Raw genomic sequence first — 19,608 nt, forward strand, 5'->3', positions numbered from 1 at the left:
CAATCAGATGAGGTTCACAGCAGACATGATCCATCAGTTGTATTTAGCGTTCAGTCATCCAGTTCTTCAGGAAGTTGAGTATATCTACAGTGTTGTTTTTCACAGACTGTCAGTTTGTACATAAAGAAGAGAAGTCTAGAAGATGCAGATTATCCATTTGGATTTCTATAGTTTGACTCGCCTTCTGTGTTCAGAGATTTAAATGACGGCCAGTCCGTCAGTTTGGGGGAAAAAAGGGTTTTGAATGTTTGATACATGAGCCTGTTGTCAAAATGAAGAGAAGAGCTTTTATTTTCTTTTTTTAACATCTTTTTGACAACACATTTTGTACCACTGGAGCTCTCATTTGTTTTCAGATGTGGAGCTGACTGATCCATACAGTATGTTTTAAATCTTTGTCAAATTGCTTTTTCTTTGCTACAACCATTAATTTTCCATAGAAACAACAGAAGTAACCCACAAATAGAAACTCTCAGACTATCAAAGTGCAGCACGAGAAGCTTTTCCTTCCATTTGGCTGAAAACGAGACTGTTAGTAGGAGTGTGGACTCCGTCCTGGCACAGGGAATGGATCACGTTTCCCTTCAAAAGGAGGAGTTTGAGATCATTTGGTGAAAGGAGGATGAGGATGGAGCTGCCAGGCGGAGAGCGACAGGACAAGATGATCCACTGCGGTGTGACTTCAAGGAATAAAAGACCACAGAATACAAGCTGTCTTTAAAATGTTTATTGGATTGTGGAAACATTCACATAAAAAGATGTCATAATGCAAAATACTGTAAAGATTAAATCTTAAACACCAACAACAGTCTTTAGAAATCCAGTCACCCCGATTCCCCGACCGATAAACTCTTATCTGTTCATTTCAGACTCTATTAAACAGTGATCAACACTAAAACACCAGGATGACTGCATCCTGTAGTCGTTTAAAAAACATTTTGACACTGACTTTGTTTTATAACCTCGGCCACAGATCTGTGTCCCGGTTTGTGGTTCCTTTAAAATTTAATGTTACAGTTCTCAACAACACGAGGATAGTGAGAAGATAAGTGCTGCCATTGTTACATCTGTGTTAAATAGCTGCTTAAAATACACAATTGAAATATGTAAAACTATCTATAAACACGTGTTTGATCGTTTAAAGCTGCATTCGTTGGCTTTGGAACGACGACCTTCACATATCTAACGGAGGACGGTGACGCCAGGTGTACTCGGATTATTATATTAATACGATGCGATCAATAATAAGATAATGCTCCATCTCCCACCTGGATTCACCAAGACGACTGGAGCTGCTGCATTATATACAGAGCTCAAAACCAAAACCAGGAGCTACCCCCGCCTTCACAATGCATTATGGGATTGACTATCATCACATATATTGTGTTAAGCACAGCTTTAAATATAAAAAAGGCATTGAGTGGATGGAGTGTGGTGGCCTGGAGGTAAAGGAAGCAATCCCACTGCTGGTGGCTCCACGGTGGAGCGAACACGGCCAGAAACAACCCGCACGTCGTACTCCATGGCGTCAGCGCAGAGCCAGAGGTGATGGTAGCTCTGGGCTGAGACCGCCGGACCAATTCACACGATGAACACCAGTTTGTTCTAAGCAGCGCGACGCTTCATGTGACTGAATGACTTACTCAAAAAAAACAACTTCATCCAGTTATCTGCGGCAGGAAGGCTTCTCTACGTTACACTAGTTCCCTTCTGACTGAAACACACTGACTGAAAACACACACACACACACACACACACACACACACGGAGCTGCGCTGCAGTGAAAATGCAGCTCAGCTCTTCGGTCTTGGCGTATTTTGAGGCCCAAACATGATTGAAGTAAGAAAACATGGGTCAGGTTGGAGCCCCTGATCAAAGCATTTGTTCCCATCCCTTTAAGTAGAAAAGTTTTCACGTTGCGTCTTTAAAAAATGCCCGTCTCCATGAACCCTGGAGCTCGCCGACAGCAGCGGTTCAGGCCTTCGCCCGACAGTTCCCTGTAGTCCTCATTACTCTGTGGTTATTGATTCTCTTCAATGCTGGCTGATATAAAGGCACTTCACACTCTTTACCAGTGAGGAGTTTTACCACAAAATGCTGCAGGAGACAGCTTTCTACCGAAACAAGACCATTAACAACCAGCAGACAGAAGGCTCCCTGGTTTAGTACCTGCTGTTAGTTGAGCTGCACCAGCGCTCATTAAATGAAGAACATGAAAATCCTCTTATTATCCAAATATGTATGAGCATATATGTACAAGCAATAAAGCAAGTGCTTTCCTGCAGTGTTTAAAAATAAACCCAGCTGGATCAAAGCATGCTAATCTATTGCCACTGACAGAGGCGATGTGGGTCCTTGGCTCCGCCCACTTACCTGTCGGTCATGTGACATTGTCTCACGATGATCCAGATCATTATTGTCTTTAGCAGTAAAAGTATGTGCTCATCGGGAATTGGGAGGCCAGAACATCTGACTGTAAAATCTGAAGTATTTCTTCTTCCATTTTGGAATAAAGCTCTTCGCCGAGTTTCTCCAGGGAAATAAACGGCACCCATCTCCTGTTTCACGGTTCATGTTTCCCCGTTTGACGCACTGAACGCCTGAATTGGTTTTTTCCTTATAAAAGTGTGTTTGGTCACTTTGGACAGCTCAAAAAGGCCAAGATACCTCTAAACATTAACACCGGGAACGTTTCATTGTGCTAGCTCATGTTTTTCTTTTCTTTGCTAGCTGCTACTCTAGTGAGCGGTGCCGCCGTGTCTCTGAGCTCCTTCGTCATTTCAGCTGCATTACTGGCGAGAATTGGACCAAGACGTCCCGTTTCATTAACAACCAGGCTTTTTGTTCCCTCTCTGTTTTTAAGGCTTGAATTTAAGGTTAAAATCATCTCATGGTCGATCGAGCCCTCTCAGATTCGGCCTCTGCTGTGAAATGTGTTCCAGAGTTCAGCTCCACTCGGCCTTTCGGTGCAACTCGCATGCAAACAGTAAAAAGCGGAATATTCAGAGATAGCATGTTTACTGAGTCCTTCTCCTCCGTCTCCGCACTGCTCTCCTCACTCGTTTCTTGACGTGATGTCCTGAGAACAGTAAGAAGCAAAGTGTTCACCTCATTTCCTCCAGAGACTTTGACCTCAGACCACACGGCGTGAGGGTGGAACCCAGACTGGAGCATTCTGGGAGTTTCCTGCAGACTCACCTCAGTCTTGGCCCTCCTCCACTCGCCCATCGGACCCGACTTGGTCAGCACTGCAAGGCACCACAACAACCAAACGTTCACACTCATCTGAGGACAGGGGAACTTAAAGCGGCCAGTCCTTTCTAAGCGATACGTAAGAATGAAGCTACAAAAACAATGGATTTGGCTGATCCTATACTGATGAAAATGGAACAGAATTATGAGCAGAAGAGAAGAATTACTGCCACAAATGTTCACTGACATGAGCATCTTTAAAGTAACTATACAGATAGCTGCTCATTTTATGAAACATTTTCTGAGAACACATCTACAATCTTAAAAAAAAAAGGTTTACACCACAGCAGTAAATAGGAAAAGGGTCAATAGTGCACATCTGAGTGAACTGATGTTATAAATAGAACTGAAATGTATTTTTTGAAAGGAGTGTCTGTGATATTCACCCATGACGGATGTGATCAGCATGAAGACGGAGGAAGTGACGGCAGCACTCCACCACAGGCAGCTGCAGGAACAAAACGACAGGAAGGTCACACTGCTGCCGATGCTTTTCAACAACCCAGACAAAAAGAACGGCTACAAAGAGATAAAATGGCCTTAAACTAGAAGAATGACGATATCGTTCCCTTTAACTTGACGTGTGCTTCGTCCCCGACATCGCCGCAGACAGCAACACATCATGAAGCAGATCAATCAGTGAATTAACACTTTACCGTGAGTACAGAGCAGTGAGGATGAAGACGGTGAAAATGAAAAGGAGCAGGCTCTTCATCGTTATCCCTGAAACACAAAGGCACAAACCAGTCAGTCGTTCTTATACAGAAACATCTTCTGTGTTTACAGCTACAAACAAGCTCCATGTGATCGACCAGCTCATGGCTCTCAGTAGAAACACGTTAACATGCTCAGCAGGGTCCAGCGGCTCACCTGGGGGGTCCGGGGCCGCCTGGCAGCAGCAGGTGTTGGTGTAGAAGGGGGAAGGGGGCGGGACTTCAGACAGACCGCCCAGAGTCTGGGTGAACCTGTCTGCTGACTGACAGGTCTCAGAGGTAATGTCCTCCTGGAGCAGCGGCGCTGGGGGCGGGGCCGTTTTGTCAGGAGGAGGCGGGGCTTCGGTCGGATCTGAAATACAGAGAATGAAAAATGAATGTTGATTTAGAATCAAAGTGAAGCTGCTGCTCACTGCGAGGTGGGCAGTGTGGTTACATGGGGCTTTAATTCAGAATACGTTTATTCTGAATGAAGTAATTCAGAATTATGTTGATGAACGTCGTGTTTACATGTGAAAGACGAAGGATGGACTCTGCACAGCTTCACCACTTCCTGGACCTCCGGAGGCTCCTTGTTTCCTGTCTTTCAGGACGAGCTGATCAATGCAGGTGTCCCTGACCTCAGACACACCTGCATTGATCAGCTCGTCCTGTCATGAAAGACAGGAAACAAGGAGCCTCCGAAGGTCCAGGAAGTGGTGAAGCTGTGCAGAGTCCATTAACTCCTCTCACACACTGGGGTCTGGGCAGCGTTCTGATTGGACGGGACGTACTGACGTCTCCTGGAAGTAAACAGCGTTTTTCTCTTCTTTCTTTCTCGATTATTTTTGACGCTTCACCTTTGAAAATGTCCGCGTCGTTAAGCGGCCGTCGATCCGCTCGTTTCATTTTATCCAATTCATCTAAAACTGCCGTTAAATAAACCGTCTCCGTACGAGTCGAACCGCGGGCCGCCGTCCTGGAATGTTGCGTCATCACGGCGGAGCATGCGCAGAACGAGCAGAATGAAGTCGCGCCTAATTAGCAGATAATTCGGCTTCCAGAGGAGAATAAACCCGCCGGTCTGTTCAGATTTAACCTTAATTCTGAATTACTCAGTGTAGTCCTTTACCATTTGAAGTTTTCAGGCGTTATATGGTCATTTTAGAGCAGAGTTAGGTTTTATTCAGATTTATAGAGGAATGAAAAGTCCCCCGCAGACTGAGGGACGTCGTGGATTCAGAAAAGTCTCTGACTTGTATTGGTCTCTGACCGTATACGAAGCTGCAGCTGTTTTCCAGCTCAGTGCTGTTCAGTCTTGTCCAGGACGGCTCGTCTTCAGGGGCCAGGCTTTCCTGAGTGCTCCTGCTCCAGTCCACATCTCGGTCCTGGTCCAGGTACGGGTCCTGACCCCGGTCCTGCTCCTGGTTCAGGTCCTGGTTCTGTCCCGTCCTGAAAATCCCTCTGAAGACTTTCTCATCCAGCCAGGACTGGCAGCTCTCCGTCACGTCGCTCAGCAGGCTGACCAGAGAGCCGCGAGGCCGCCGCCTGCGCCTGAAAACCCTGCAGGACAAAAACCACCTGACAGTTCAGAAGCTGCTCGGTCTCTTCCTTTATTACTTCATTTTTATTTCTTTATTCGGTTCATCTTGTAATTTCTCAGTAAACCATTCTTTGCCGTCATTTGTGTAATTATTTTTCCACAAACTGAGAGCAAAAGCTGTTTTTCTTGACAAAACTCAACACCAAAACTATTTTGTTGGTCTAAGAAGTAATTTTCAAATAAGACCCAATCTCCACTAACTGAACAAAAAAACGCGTCAGAAAACAGAAAACAGCCCAAAGTGACGAGTGTAACAACAGCAAAAGTAATTAAAGCGACTGTGATTCATTAAAACAGCGAGGAGCTGAATCAACGCGAGCCAGAATAACTACAGGTGAGAAGAACAGTTTCATGGCTGCCGGTCTGATGTGAAGGCCTCAGTTACACAACTCTACACACTGCAGCAACAAGCTGACGTTACCGAGCAACCACGACCCCGTGACCCCGAGAGAGGAGCTCATGACATGTGCTCTGTGTGTGTGTGTGTGTGTGTGCTATTGGCTTGAGTCCTGGTGTGACTGAATCTCGTTAAATAAACTGTAAGGTTTCTGTTGAAAAAGCCATACAGCAGACCCGCTCCTCCCTGGAGGGCCAGCGGTCCTCAGAGGCCTGAAGGTGGCGCTCTCACCTGACCAGGGTCTCCTTGTAGGACACGCTGGCGCTGCAGGGGCTCAGGGACACGTTGCCCTGGTCGTCCCAGGAGAAGTTGTCCTCCGTCACGCTGTAGTAGCCGTTGGTGAGGAGGCGCGGCGAGCGGCGGCAGCTGCAGGGCTCGCTGCCGTCCGCCGAGGGGTAGCAGACGTACGAGGAGTCCGGGGACAGGAGGGACTCGTCCAGGCTGAGGGGACAGGACAGCGTCTTCACGTGGGCCTTCACTCCGTCATGACGTTACTCACAGACCGCTTACCTCTGCCAGGGACTGGACCTCAGTCTGCGTCTCACCGGAGAACCTGGACACAACAACACAGCTGAAGAGGGTCTGAACACCTGGCCGGTTATCAGCGCGAGGAGCTCAGAGCCTCCCGGAGGCCGTCAGCCTGACGTGACGATAAACCGCCAGGAGGAACGTGACGGACGGGGCCGCCTTCAAGTCAACGGGAAGCGGTCTCCTGCAGCCCGAGGGGAGGACAGTGATGGTGCAGTGCTCCACCGGCCTGGACCACACCTGGACAAGTCAAGGCTTTACGGCTCTTTTCTGTCCAGATGTTCTGATTTCTCCATGACTCGTAAATCCAGAAGAGCCAGCTGGAAAATCTATTCGCATTCCTCACTTCAGTGTGAAGAACTGAGTGAAAAAACAAAAACACGGCCTGGTGAATGAATCAGCTCTACGTGGTACGGTGTAAGAGTAGATACACCAGGTTAGGAGTCGGCTGTAGTGCCGAGTGTGAAGTTACTGAGTTCCTGTGGAGTACTGGAGTAAGTTTTTACCTTTACTCCAAATGAACGGAGCAGATCAGCTTCAGACTGCAACTGAACAGTCTGGTGAAGTGACCCGTCTGCCGTTTGAACTCTGAGTTTGCTGTTCAGCAGCTGGTCCAGATGTTGGAGTGTGTGGCTCCGTGATGTGTGTGTGAGATTCTGCATGACTGAGAGAGATAAGACTGCAGTCCAGTCCTCCAGGGCCCCGTTTCCCCAGGGTGGCGCCAAGATGCCTCACTACCGCTTTAGAGTAGAGTGTGAGGTATTATGTGTGTGTGTGTGTGTGTGTGTGTGTGTGTGTGTGTGTGTGTGTGTGTGGTGACGTACTTGTAACAGCTCCTGAGAAGAAGTTGGCCATGCTGGTCTTCAGGGTCTGGTCTGGATCTGTGAAACACATCAGAGGAAGCCGGACGCCCGGCGGTGAGGAAACACCGAGACGTCCAGCAGACCGAGACTCAGAGAGACCGTCTCCGAGCGTCTGTTCCTCATAAGAACGAAGCAGGCAGGCTGTTCTTCAGACGGCTATTTCCAGCAGCTGATTAGAGCTCACTGGCAGCTCTGCTGCTGCTTCAGGGACATGAAGTCCGCCGTGACACTGCCCCCAGTTTACTATGTAATGACACATAACAAGCCTTTATACACACACACACACACACACACACACACACACACACACACACACACACACACAATAAAATATATAATAAGTGAAACAGTTGTTGTGTTACTTACCAAGGGACTAAGGACTACGACTAACCCTGAAGAAGCCGGGATGCAGACTGATCTGATCCCAGCCATGAAGCCATGAAGCCATGAAGACATGAAGACATGAAGCCATGAAGCCATGAAGACATGAAGGCATGAAGCCATGAAGCCATGAAGACATGAAGGCATGAAGCCATGAAGCCATGCAGGGATTAACCGCCATCTCCAGGCTCATATCAGCCTAATCCAAACTGCTCACTCTCTGAAGGATATTCAACAAGTCAAATGGATCAGAAGAGCTGAATCTTACCTTCAAGTGAGCGGCGGTGTGGTTCTCTGCTGTGGTTCTCTCACATCCTGTAGGGAACGAGCCCGAGAACAAACTGCAGGACAAAGAAAAACAGCTTGAAAAAAACTGAGAACCAGGGGTTGTGGCTCTGAGCTCATGTTTCCTGTTAACTCTTGGTCTGCCAGGGACAGACTGCTCCGGGACAGACCGGTCCGGGACAGACTGCTCAGGGACAGACCGGTCGGGGACAGACCGGTCCGGGACAGACCGCTCTGTCACTCAGCTACATTCAAACATGCAAACATAAAAAAGGCACTAAAATGTCTAGAACTAAAGAATCCCTCTGCTGCTCCTCCACCACATCCTAAAGCTTTAACAAACCCCACTCCTTCAACATCACTGTGCATTTTAAAGCTCAGACATCATGAAGGTTTACAGCAGTTTTTGATTCATTTTCTAGATATTATCGCCATGTTTATGGTGATGTGAAGTGTGTGTGCCAAGTCCTGTCAGAGGAGACAGGATAGGAATGGAAGGGTTATAAAAATGTTAACTGCACTTTTATCATGAATGGTATTAATCTTTGACTATCAGAATTTTTTTATTGTAAAATGTGCTGACTGCGGACACTACCAGGCAGATTATTGGGACTGACGGACGGTCTGGGCTGACATGGTAAATTAATTTGCTTCTGGAGGTTTAGTCTGATGAATGAACGGATACCGTTCGACAACCTTCGACAGTTTGTCCACAGACCTATCACGAGGGAATCTCAGGCTCCAGAACAGTCGGTGAATTCCAGAACTTTCAGTCGCGTCCACTGATCTTCCTCACTGCTTCATCACTGAGGGTCATGTGTGGCTGGAGGAGGCTTTGGGAAGCGGGGCGAACAGATCTGTCACTGAACGGGGTCAACGGCAGCGAACAGAGGAGCTCTGTGCTCCGCTGAAAGCCTGGGGGCGAGGAGGAGGAGGAGGAGGAGGAGGATCACCTTCCTCTCTCCCATGATGCACTGCCCCTCGAGGTTTCAAACCATCACAGTCAGTCCTTCCTTTAAACGGACTGCTGCTAGTTTTCTTGACAGGCTCAGTGTGATTTGTGGGATCTGTTGAAGTTTATTTCAGGAAACTTTAGGAAGCTACAATAAAAGCAAGTCTGAGAGCATTGAATGTTACTATAAATGTGGCTGCAATGGGTGAGCAACACCTGGAAACAATGTGTGATTCTGTAAAGCTCTTTCAACACATTTTATTCTGATGAAGTGGCACATAAGGGTGTTCAGTCACAACATTTATCTGTGGGTTGATTTTCTACAGATATTTTTCAAGGAGTGTGCAGTAAAGGGTTCAAGTTGGCCGGTCTCCACTCTGAACATATGACGATACAAACACTTCCTGACAGAGTGACTGTAAACAGACGACGCTACGCTGAAGAGTCAGGGAAGAGTCAACGAAAGAGTGTTTCTGAGCCGGATGATCTACTGCAATGCACAAGTTATGCAAACGAGATTTCAACATTATTGACTAACATGTGCTTAAAGATCTTTTTCTATTTAACAAACTCAATTATTTCTAAAGTCTGATTGTTACAAGATATAAAATATGACGATTCACAGCTTATGAACAAGATACGGATGAAAACAAGGCTTTAATGTTGTTCTTATTATCATTGTACCAGGATTCAAAGGTCAAGGTCAAAACTTAACATTTTGGGTAAATAATAATCCAAATGAAAGTGATAACAAAAGCAACACTGATAAATTGCAGAATGCTGCAGCTTGAAAACCCGATTACCAAAGTGAAGCTTCATAATTTGAGCGTGAGATTAGAAAAAATTAGCTTTTTATCCACAGCCTCCCTTCACCTGCTGTGATAATAATGATGAATTTCCCCCCCGTATGGGACACGGTGGTCTCTCCCATCCCGTTTCCCATCATGCCCTGCAGCAGCAGCAGTGTGGCTCGTGCTGGAGCTGCTGATGCTGGAGGAAAACCCGTCACAGGAAACAGAGACGGACCAAACCATCTGAGCATCCTCTGAGTCTGCCTGCAGGCCAGAGCATGGACCAAACCACTGCTGCAGCCTCTGAGCATCCACAGTCAAAGTCATTTATAATCACACTTTAAAAAAACCAGTATTCATCTGTCAGATTCATATAGTCATACTTTGTTTTAAATAAACTTATGGAATAAGTAATGCAGCATTCCAAGCGCACAGTGACCACTTTCTGTTTAACAGCTGAAAGATGCTCCTGGAAGCCGTTATAACTCACTTTAAACACTTCCTCTCCGGGTTATAAAAGGCAGATCGTGTGTGTAGCAGCAGTGTGATCTCCACAGACTGTCTCCGTGCTAAAGCACGTCTTCCTGCCTTCCTGCCATCATCTGAACTGTTATCAGGATTAAACCTAAAAACGGAAACGCGACAGAGGTGTTATGATGTACACCACACGGAGGAAATGGCTCTTTTCTCAACTTCACACAAAAAGGAAATGCATAAAGAAGCTCTCAACAGTCAAATGTGTCTGAATTCTCATAAAGCGTCTGAGTTTGAGGAGTTTATCGGAGTTGAAGTTGAGCTCGACACATCTGACGGTTCAGTGACAGACAAAGGAAACAACGATGTTTGGTCTCAACTCACCGAGTCTCTGCTTCCTTCGTCCCGAACGAAACAAGAACAAAATATATTTATCCCGGCGGTAATCTTCTATTTATGAGTTTCTCTCTTTTTTATATATTTGTAGTTTTATAAAGCTATATATTTTCTTCTTCAGGGACTTAAAGACCACAGCCGCTGGGAGCCTGCAGTTATCTGCGCGAGCCCCGCCCCTGTCCGTATTTATACACACTGCAACTTCCGGTCGCACTTTCAAAGTAAAGGCACATCGCTCAGCGCCGATAATATTTTCTACTGAATATTATTTTATTAAATCTTTAAGCGCTTGAGCTGGATGATATTTAGGTGACGCTGAGACCCAGTAGTCACTGTAAATTCATCCTCATCATTTTTTCAGGCCACGGGCTGTGATAAAGATGAGTCCAGAGCACGAGCATTATTTTGATAAACTACAGGAAGGCTTCTGGAGTACATCTATCCAGCTTGACATTGTGTTTATAATATACTGCATAGAACAGAAATATCTCAATAATACAAGAGGGAATTCTTTAAAGTGTCCAGTTATAGATACATATGATTCCTTGTTTTTGTCTTGTTTATTTATGTTCAGCCCTTTGTTGCAACAATGGCTGTTCTGAGGCGCTTTCATAATTAATACTCCTCCAAAATATGACTTCTGAAAGTAAAACTATGAAACTAAAGCGCGAGCGACCTCCAGTGGACGTTTTGCCTCAATGCAAGTGGAACACAACCTCAACACGAGTTACAATATCAAAGTTTATTTTATGTTATTATTCACTAAAAAAATATACAAAACGAAGATATGAGATGTTTTTAAAGAGAAGAAAGCATATTAAATAAAAGAAAGAGTGTCCATCACACGAAGTGTCCGGCGGCGGGCTCGGGGATGTTGGTGGCGTGCATGTCGCGGGTCATGTTGGACTTCTCGCTGAGCTTGGCCTGCAGCAGCGTGTGCTCCACCACGCCGATCCTCACGTCCATCTGGACGATCTCCTGCTTCAGCTTGGTCAGACTCTGCTTGATCTTCACCACCGGAGCTGCAGCGGCAGGGAGAGACGGCGGGAGGCCGGGCCTCGCCAGGTGAGCAGGGCGTGGAGAGCGCCGCTGCAGCGAGCGGAGCGAGGAGGCGGGCCTTACCTCCATCCGACATGCTGCTGCCCTTCTCCTCCATCTCCTGCTTCACTTTCTCCAGCTCCTCGCTGATCTGAAGCCCGATCGATCCAACCAGGAGAGTCACACACACGAAGGCAGAGGTGTTAGTGAAAGCTGAGAGAGTCCAGCACGAGCCGAGCTCTGGACCAATCAGCTGCCGCCTCACATAAAGACGGATTCCTGCAACAACAGTGAGTTAAAGCCAACTGCAGGACACAGTTATCATCAGTATGGCTTTAGTTCCTCTGCTCGTCGTTATTTAGTGTTCTGTAGATTCAGTTAAATCCATTACGTCTGTTTTTCCCGTTGCAGCTGTTGCTCTGCAGCATCAGAATCAGAACGGTCAACACGGCAGCAAGGACGACGGGCTGGAGGAGCAGGACGCCGCAGGACGCCGCAGGACGCCGCAGGACGCCGCAGGACGCCGCAGGACTTAAACCTGAACAACAGCTGTTTACTGTAATCCTCTTATCTGTAAAACAATTTAATTCATATCTTCCTAAAACAAGATTCTGTCTATAAAACCTTTTTTAGGTTTTTAAAATCTGTGAAGCGGGAGGGAGCTTTATGATGAGATCAATACAACGTATGATAATTTAGGTTAATTCATTCTTAAGCAAACGCTTGAAAACTTTAAGTTCAAGGTAATGAGATAATTAAAATGTATTGTTGACTGGAAAGCCTGAGTAGATATTTGTATTTGAAGCCCTGATTTAAAAGAAGTGAGAATCAGCTCAGCTTGTTTCACAGCTGACATTAGTTCAAGACCTTCGTGATAACTTCAGCCGTCTGAGGTTCATACTCTGCAAGTAAATCTGAGATGTTTCAGGCTCATTGAGGGTCATTTAAAGAGAGTCAGGTTGAAGTTTCAATCATGAACACAACGCAAAACAGAAAAGATGCAAAAATCAGCAGAAAAAAATAAAGCAACAAATGACCAATAAATCCACAAAATCCTCAACATCCTGTTTGTCTCATTTCTCTTTCTGCTGTAGAAACATTCTTTAGTGGATGAAACTCTGCATCAGCGGCATGAACCACGTTACTGTTTCATTCCAGTACTTTTATTTCTATCAGTGACACACTGTGGCCACTTGGGGGCGTCTGCTGAGTGAAGGTGACTGACTGGTCAGAGGGGAGAAGCTTCCAACAGAGAGAAGAGACGGACGGTAGGAAGAGACAGGCAGAGAGCAGCTGAAAGACAACAGTGTTTGTGTCTGGTTGGTTTTCAGCTGCACCTTCCAAAAGGACTCGGCGCGTTAACTCAGAGTCGACTTACAACATGAAAACATCCCACGCTGCTTATATCATAATCTATTCCACCATTTAACTTGATTTTTTTTTAGTTTTTAGCCATATTACCCACATGGTGCTGTGGATATGGATTTTTTTTTATATTTTTTGAGAGTGAAGGTGCTGTGCGGTGCGTTCACTGACCTCGGCCAGGACTCTGGTCTTCTCCGTCACTCTCCCACTGGCCTGCTGGTGGCGCTCCTTCACCTGGTGGACCACAATCAGCTGATAAGCATGAACCAGGGCCTGGACTGAGTGCTGAACATGAGAGCGGTGTGTGTGTGTGTGTGTGTGTGTGTGTGTGTGTGTGCTGTAGCTCCAGGCCTGTACCTCGCTCAGCCTGGCCTGAGCGCTGCGGTACTCCTGGATCAGCGGCTCCAGCTGGTTGTTGATGTACTTCTCCCTGCTGCTCACTTTCTCCAGAGTCTTCCCGATGTCCTCCTGCAGCTTGTCCAGGTAGCCCTGCAGACAGACGCTGGTTCTCAGCTCTTCAGGCGTAAACCAGCTTTCTCCCGTGTCACTGTTCAGTGAAGGAGCCGTCCGGCTGTTCTCTGACTGAAGCGTAACACCACACACACCCAGCAAACACTGCCACCTCCGGGGCTTAACTCCCGTCACTCTGAAGATACAAACGCAGTTAAAACAGGCGGAAATGTGAAGTCAAACCAGGCGCCTCGTTACATCCGTCCACAGCAGGTCTGTCAGACTCAAACGCTTCTTTCTGCCGAGAGAGAGGATTTTACTGTGCTTACTGTTCACTGTCCGCCGGCACTCTGCCTCCACTCAGCCGATCAGTCACAGAACCCAGCCGGTTCAGGAGACGCTGGGAGCTGAGAGAGAACTGTCAGCTGTCAGGAGGAACCAGAGGAACCAACAGAGCCTCGCTCTGGACCGGTGGACACTTCTGCTTCTTGGTTGTGGACAGGTGTCCAGGCCGAGTCCTGTTCCTCACCTCCAGCTGAACTCAACTGTTTCAGTCTTTTAATCATCAAGTCCTGGATTAGAAGAAGCCCAGATGCTGGTTTAGCCTTCTTCAGGCCCAGAATTCAGTCAGCCGGAGCACAACCATGACAAACTGCTTTCAACTCGCTGATGATCTACTTTAACTCCATCGCTTCACAAATGTCACTTCTTTGGAATTAAATGTTTCTGTAACGGAGGAAGTTTGGTTCCTAGCTCTGAATTACCAGCCATCCTCCCGAGACAGGTTCAGGTGCTGAGCGCTGCGATGAGCTGCAGCTCCAGCGCTCGCTGGGATCATTTCCCAGAGTGATTGACTGAGCTCTGCTCGGAGGCTCTCACCGCCCTCTTATCACACAAACACAAAGCCTCTGTCGGCCGGCGCCGCTGCAGAAGCGGCGTGGCCGGTTCGAGTGGCGCCGTGGAAATCAGCGTGGGCGGCGGGTCAGTGAACACACCTTGGCCTCTGTGAGCGAGGACTTGATCCCGTCCCGGTGCTGATGCATCTGGTCCAGGTGGATCCTCCAGTCCTGCAGAGACAGCACAGAGCTCTTCAGAGGCCAGTCCTCCTCTCAGTCACCCCACAGCGGTGAATCCCCTCAGGAAACCCGCTCCCCGGCCTTCCCTCAGACCGCCGTCCACTGACGGACGGACTGACCTGGACGTGTGTCACAGGATGAAGCTGAAAGCTGTTCTTGCTAGCCTCGCAGAAAGCAGAGTGTGGTTTTAATCGTAGACGGCGGTGAATCTGACAGGGCTGGGTTCTGCTGTGAGTGAAGCTGAGTGTGTGATTGTTATCGATCGGGGGTCGGCGCCGGTCAGCCTTCAGGCCGGAGGTGATGGAATTGAAATCACTGTCCTCCTCTGCCGCCGTTATTCCCTCAGATGCAGCGAGAGATCGAAGCCCAGCAGTAAATAAATAAAGAAACTTACAAGATATAATAATCAATTAATTAGAACTGCAGTGAAATAATGAGCTAACGACTGGGTCACGCTGCGGTCGCTGTGGCTGAAGGTGGAATCTGTCTGTGATAGTATCAGTAAAGAAGATTTAATCAGTTCTTCCTGGATTTCAAGTCACTTTCAGCAAAAAGGTCATCTATTCCGTGGAGCATCTCCTCAGGTTTTGTAATGGAATAAAGTCTGAACGACGCATTCTGGCCTGGTTAAAGCGCCGAGCGGTCTGCTCACTCCTCCGGACTGAACCTGTCTCTGCTGATGCTGACTCGCTGACTCGCTGGACAGTCATTCACCTTGTTGTCCGTCCTGATGGTGACCTTGAGCTGGGGCAGGACTCGCTCCACCTCCAGGCTCCACTCTTCCGCGTCCACCGTGGACTCCAGGATGTCCTCGGGTTTGGAGGACGGCTCCACTTCCTGCCGAGAGGCGGTCGGCGACAGAATCCAGCATCAGCATGAACGACAACGCGTCCAAACTGGAGCGAGGGTTTGATCTGTCTCACCGTGTGCGTGGTTCGTAACTGCAGAGCCTTCAGGTCCATGATGCTCTCCTCCTCCTCGTCAGCCTCCTCCTGAGCTCACAGAAACACAGCAAAGGTCACGAACGCCGCCCCGGCGGCGTCTGACTCTCCTGCACACACAGAACAGGGAGGAGGGATGGAGAGAAGCCGGGACAGTTACAGTCATTTCCTCCTCCACTTTGCTGAGCGTGAGCTCTGCATCGTCCTCCATGACCGACTCCTCCTCTGTGCTTTCTGTGGGGTATTTGGGCCTGAAGAAGAAGAAGACGAAGACGAAGAAGAAGAAGAGGTAAACAAGAGAAAAAAGTGAACTTTACACATACAGACTGAACATTTTCACTCAACAGGAAGTGCAGAAGAAGCTGCTGCTCGTATCATTGAAGGCAGCGCAGAGGGTAAAACGCAGGCGTACTTTCTGAAAGTGAAGCCCGTCCTCCTCAGAGCCTCGTCGGCCAGCCGGTCCAGCACGAAGCAGACGTATTCACCGGAGCCGGACTTGAGCTTGGAGGGTGGAAAGTCCACCTTCACACCCTGTTGGAGACAGACATGAGCTTCTCTCGCTCTCTCTGTATTTCAGAGCAGCTGGAAAAGAGCCAAATTAACGCCGGAGGGCCGGAGAGAGCTTATTAACAGGCCAAGATGTCAGCCATCGCTTTGAGTCCATGTTTGGCTGTCTGCAAGTTTCATCTGGAAATAAGGAACCGTTTCAGCACCGACACCTGAACAGGTTTATTTCCATGAGAAATATGGACCAATTACAGTGCTGACAGAACACAGGCCCCTCCGACCGGTGGCCATTCTTCAAGTCTGAATTAATGCCTTTGATAGAAAGAGTGATTAACAGTCACGTAATGATGAATACTCTCACTTTAAAGCAAGAGTTTCCCCAGTTTGAGCTTGAGGATTTCTTGTTGTTATTGCATGTGCATGGTTTTTTTCTTTCTTTCTTTCCAGGTTCTGCAGGGAGTGTGATGGTCTGATCTGACCCTGCTGATCTGCAGTTTGTCCTCTGCCCTCGCCGTCACTCAGCTGGGCTCGGCTCAAACACCCTGGAACCTAAACTGAAAGATGGATGGAACAACCAAGTGCATGTTTCATTACTTCAGCCTGTAAAACACAAAGCCTGATCTCCTGAGAGAACTCTCAGAAACCGATGCTGCTGGATTGAGACCTGCAGCCACACAGGATACCTCAGTGCACGGATTCTCAAACAATATCAAAGTCAGTATTTATTCTCATCACAGATTTGTGATTTTCTCTTGAGATCTTTAGTTGTTTCACATCTGTGACCTTGATGAGATTTTCTGTAGGAAACTGAGCACTCATGCCCCATCAGCCTGCTGTGTGAACGAATAATGAACAGCTATTAGCCTTAAGTTTTCTCTTGCTGTATTCATAAGTTAGGATAAAGGTGTACAGCCTTGATAATTTCCTGCTATAATGCTGCTGCTTCTTTGAACAGAGAGGCTGCAGGCTGGCAAAAACTCTGACTACCACTTCTCACATGAGGATTTTACAGCGTGTTCACCGCAGATGGTTATTGTGACAACAGAAATCAACAGATCATGCTATGATCTAGGGCTGAACGATATACCGTTATCATATCGATATCGCGATATGAACATTCAGGACATTAGTTTCTCAAAATCAACGATATCAAGATTTCCCCTGCTTGCCCTGCGTGTCAGCTCGCTCATGCACAGGTAAGGCCAGCCAACCACAAACCTCCTTTACTGGTTGACAGCTGATGGCAGAGGGCGGCTGCAGAATCTGCACAAACGAGTTTGGTGGTCGTGGCAGTGAGTTCTCATAAATATAACTGCATTTTTTTACATCCTTTTATATTATGATGTTTTTATTTTTCTGAAAAATGCTTAACTTTCACTGAATCCATTGTAATATATCGTATCGATAGAGATATCTGGCATGGATATCCAGATATGAAATTTTGCCCGTATCGTTCAGCCCTACTATGATCCCACTTTTTTTGTCAAGACCTCCAGACACTCCTGAGTCAAAACACTCAGACTGTGACTGACGGCCTCACGTCACTCACAAAGGAGCGCAGCTCGGCCAGGATGTTGGACACGGTGGCGTTGGGCTCGTCGTACTCCTGCGGCTCGCTGAAAGGCTTCCCGGCTACGGTGATGAGCCACGCCGCCAGGATGGTGAACATGTAGAACTGCTCGCCGGGGTTGGATGGGAGGTACGGGCTGGACACGAAGTAGTGTCTGACATGAGAGCAGGTGACAGAAGGCAGAGCAGGAGAGCGGTTAGTCCTGAGTACGCTGGAGAAGCATTCCGTCATTAAAATCCTGTATTACTCAAAGAAAGAGCTGGGCTACAGTTTAGGTAAAAATCAACATTTACTTGATCACGACATAAACTGAGTAATGATACCTAATCAATCTCATGCCGTTGTTCCTTCATTTCTGATCACAAACTTATTCAAATCATAAAGTATTTTCTATTTAGCTACAGTCTTCGTCCAGATTCTGTCCTGATTTTAAAGGTTATGAAAATGTATTTAAATGCATCCTGCAGCATCGCTATAATGAGAACGTACAGTATGACCAGGGTTTGAATCCTTTTGGCTCCGAGTTTAGACAGAGATTCTCATGGCACTCCACTTTGCACACGCATGCTGGAAACATGCATTTTTGCATTCATTTGTGACTCTAAACCCATAGTAGGGGTGAAGGTGAGTATGTCTGATAGTGTTTTCCCTTCGATGACGGCTGACCTGCCTTCACCTATGGAGGGCCTACATTGTCCTGTGAAGTGGAGATTAAAGTGATTAGAAGATGAATGGATGCATGGCCTGTCACTTATGTTCTAGTCAGTCTGCCGATAATAATACTGATAAAATGGATATACAAATTGCAAATTTGCTTTGAGGCACTGCAACTGTGTGTTGTTTCAGTGGTTTCGTTTTTTTCATGTTTGTTAAAACAGGATGAAAACTTTGAAAAGTTCAAATCACCAAATAAATACTGACATCAGTTTAATATGAAAACTGTGTTATGAATAAAGTTTGATTTGATTTGATCAGATTTCAAGTAGGGCAATCCGTCCTTTGAGTCCAGTTCAGGGCTGAAGGATTGTGACTTAGGGTTAGTTGTGAGTAGTAATCTAACCTTAACCCGAGAAGGCAGGATACACACTATGAAAAACACACAACTACAGATAATGACACACACTCACACACACTCCTACAGGAAATTTCAAAGTCACCAATAACATGATTTTGGACCAACTGTTGACACGCTGTTTATTTTACACACGCGGAGTTAAGGACAGCCAAACATGTTCTGAACACTGATTCATCCATCAGAAGGTAACAGACCATTTAGACGCCGGTGTCTCTGTCTTGTTAGCAGGTGTCTCTGTCTTGTTAGAAGGTGTCTCTGTCTTGTTAGCAGGTGTCTCTGTCTTGCTAGCAGGTGTCTCCTCACCTGGACAGAAGCTTCATGTTGTGCTTCGCCAGAACGTCCTCGTAGTGAAGAAGCGTCAACTTGTCCAGCAGACTCTCCATCACCGCAAAAGCCTGATAAGCCGCTCCCGGACCGCGGTCGTCCTCCTCCCCTCTTCTCCCCTCGTCTGCCATTGAGTTTAATCACACCGTGGTACCACGAAATGAGGAATTTAAAAGATTAAAAGCAGGTTCTCGGTTCCTTTAGCCCGATTTGTTTGGCTAGCTCCTCGTTGTCTAGCAACAGGAGCTAACCAGCTAGGTGGCTAACGTTAGCCGCAGAGCGACATGTTTCATACCCACTGTTAAACTAAACGGCTATTTTCTCAAGATATAGCATGATCAGACTTCTGACCGAATAAAAAACAAAACAAAACAATTATCACGAAGAGAGCTGCATAACTCCGCCGCTAGCGTCTGAAGCAAAGCCGACTTCCGGTTTCTTTTCAGAATTGGAGTCTTCCCATTTCAATGCTGTGCAACTTCCGGTTAGTAAGATTTTTCCAGACAAAATTGCTTAAATTTTGATGGAAAGTGTTACTTTTATCAACAAATCACCCATTTATCTTTTAGAATGTTCATACAGAGCAGCATATATTCACTGCTGAGACGATAAGTAGCTTTTGTCATATAATGAAATATTATTGTCATT

General features: G+C 46.9%; 2 protein-coding genes across 2 annotated transcripts; both read right to left on the reverse strand.

Moving 5' to 3' along the window:
• Positions 1-2,987: 2,987 nt before the first annotated feature.
• On the reverse strand, positions 2,988-10,791 carry tmem71 (transmembrane protein 71). The gene is made up of 11 exons (XM_030115819.1): positions 10,603-10,791; positions 7,985-8,057; positions 7,297-7,353; positions 6,455-6,497; positions 6,176-6,385; positions 5,218-5,507; positions 4,123-4,317; positions 3,909-3,975; positions 3,639-3,700; positions 3,199-3,248; positions 2,988-3,079 (listed from the first exon to the last, which is right to left on the reverse strand). Exons 3-11 carry the CDS (start codon positions 7,325-7,327, stop codon positions 3,056-3,058), a joined length of 972 nt encoding a protein of 323 aa, XP_029971679.1. The 5' UTR covers positions 7,328-7,353; positions 7,985-8,057; positions 10,603-10,791; the 3' UTR covers positions 2,988-3,055.
• A 550-nt stretch (positions 10,792-11,341) lies between these two features.
• Positions 11,342-19,383, reverse strand: ift57 (intraflagellar transport 57 homolog (Chlamydomonas)). The gene is made up of 11 exons (XM_030115859.1): positions 18,940-19,383; positions 17,541-17,715; positions 15,897-16,015; positions 15,645-15,735; positions 15,467-15,535; positions 15,258-15,380; positions 14,463-14,534; positions 13,375-13,506; positions 13,189-13,251; positions 11,737-11,803; positions 11,342-11,636 (listed from the first exon to the last, which is right to left on the reverse strand). The coding sequence occupies exons 1-11, from the start codon at positions 19,089-19,091 to the stop codon at positions 11,455-11,457; spliced, it is 1,245 nt and encodes a 414-aa protein (XP_029971719.1). The 5' UTR covers positions 19,092-19,383; the 3' UTR covers positions 11,342-11,454.
• Positions 19,384-19,608: the final 225 nt, after the last annotated feature.

The sequence above is a fragment of the Salarias fasciatus genome, chromosome 18, assembly GCF_902148845.1.
Source record: "Salarias fasciatus chromosome 18, fSalaFa1.1, whole genome shotgun sequence".
In the NCBI taxonomy this organism is placed as follows: domain Eukaryota; kingdom Metazoa; phylum Chordata; class Actinopteri; order Blenniiformes; family Blenniidae; genus Salarias; species Salarias fasciatus.

Excerpts from the sequence above, each read along its gene's own strand:
- ift57 (XM_030115859.1), bottom strand. The coding sequence starts at position 19,091 with ATGGCAGACGAGGGGAGAAGAGGGGAGGAGGACGACCGCGGTCCGGGA. Across the intron at positions 15,736-15,896 it reads ACGGGCTTCACTTTCAGAAA|GCCCAAATACCCCACAGAAA; the intron begins GTACGCCTGCGT and ends CTTCTTCTTCAG. Across the intron at positions 13,507-14,462 it reads CCTCGCTCACAGAGGCCAAG|GGCTACCTGGACAAGCTGCA; the intron begins GTGTGTTCACTG and ends GTCTGTCTGCAG.
- tmem71 (XM_030115819.1), bottom strand. The coding sequence starts at position 7,327 with ATGGCCAACTTCTTCTCAGGAGCTGTTACAA. Across the intron at positions 6,386-6,454 it reads AGGTCCAGTCCCTGGCAGAG|CCTGGACGAGTCCCTCCTGT; the intron begins GTAAGCGGTCTG and ends CTGTCCCCTCAG. Across the intron at positions 5,508-6,175 it reads TACAAGGAGACCCTGGTCAG|GGTTTTCAGGCGCAGGCGGC; the intron begins GTGAGAGCGCCA and ends TTTGTCCTGCAG.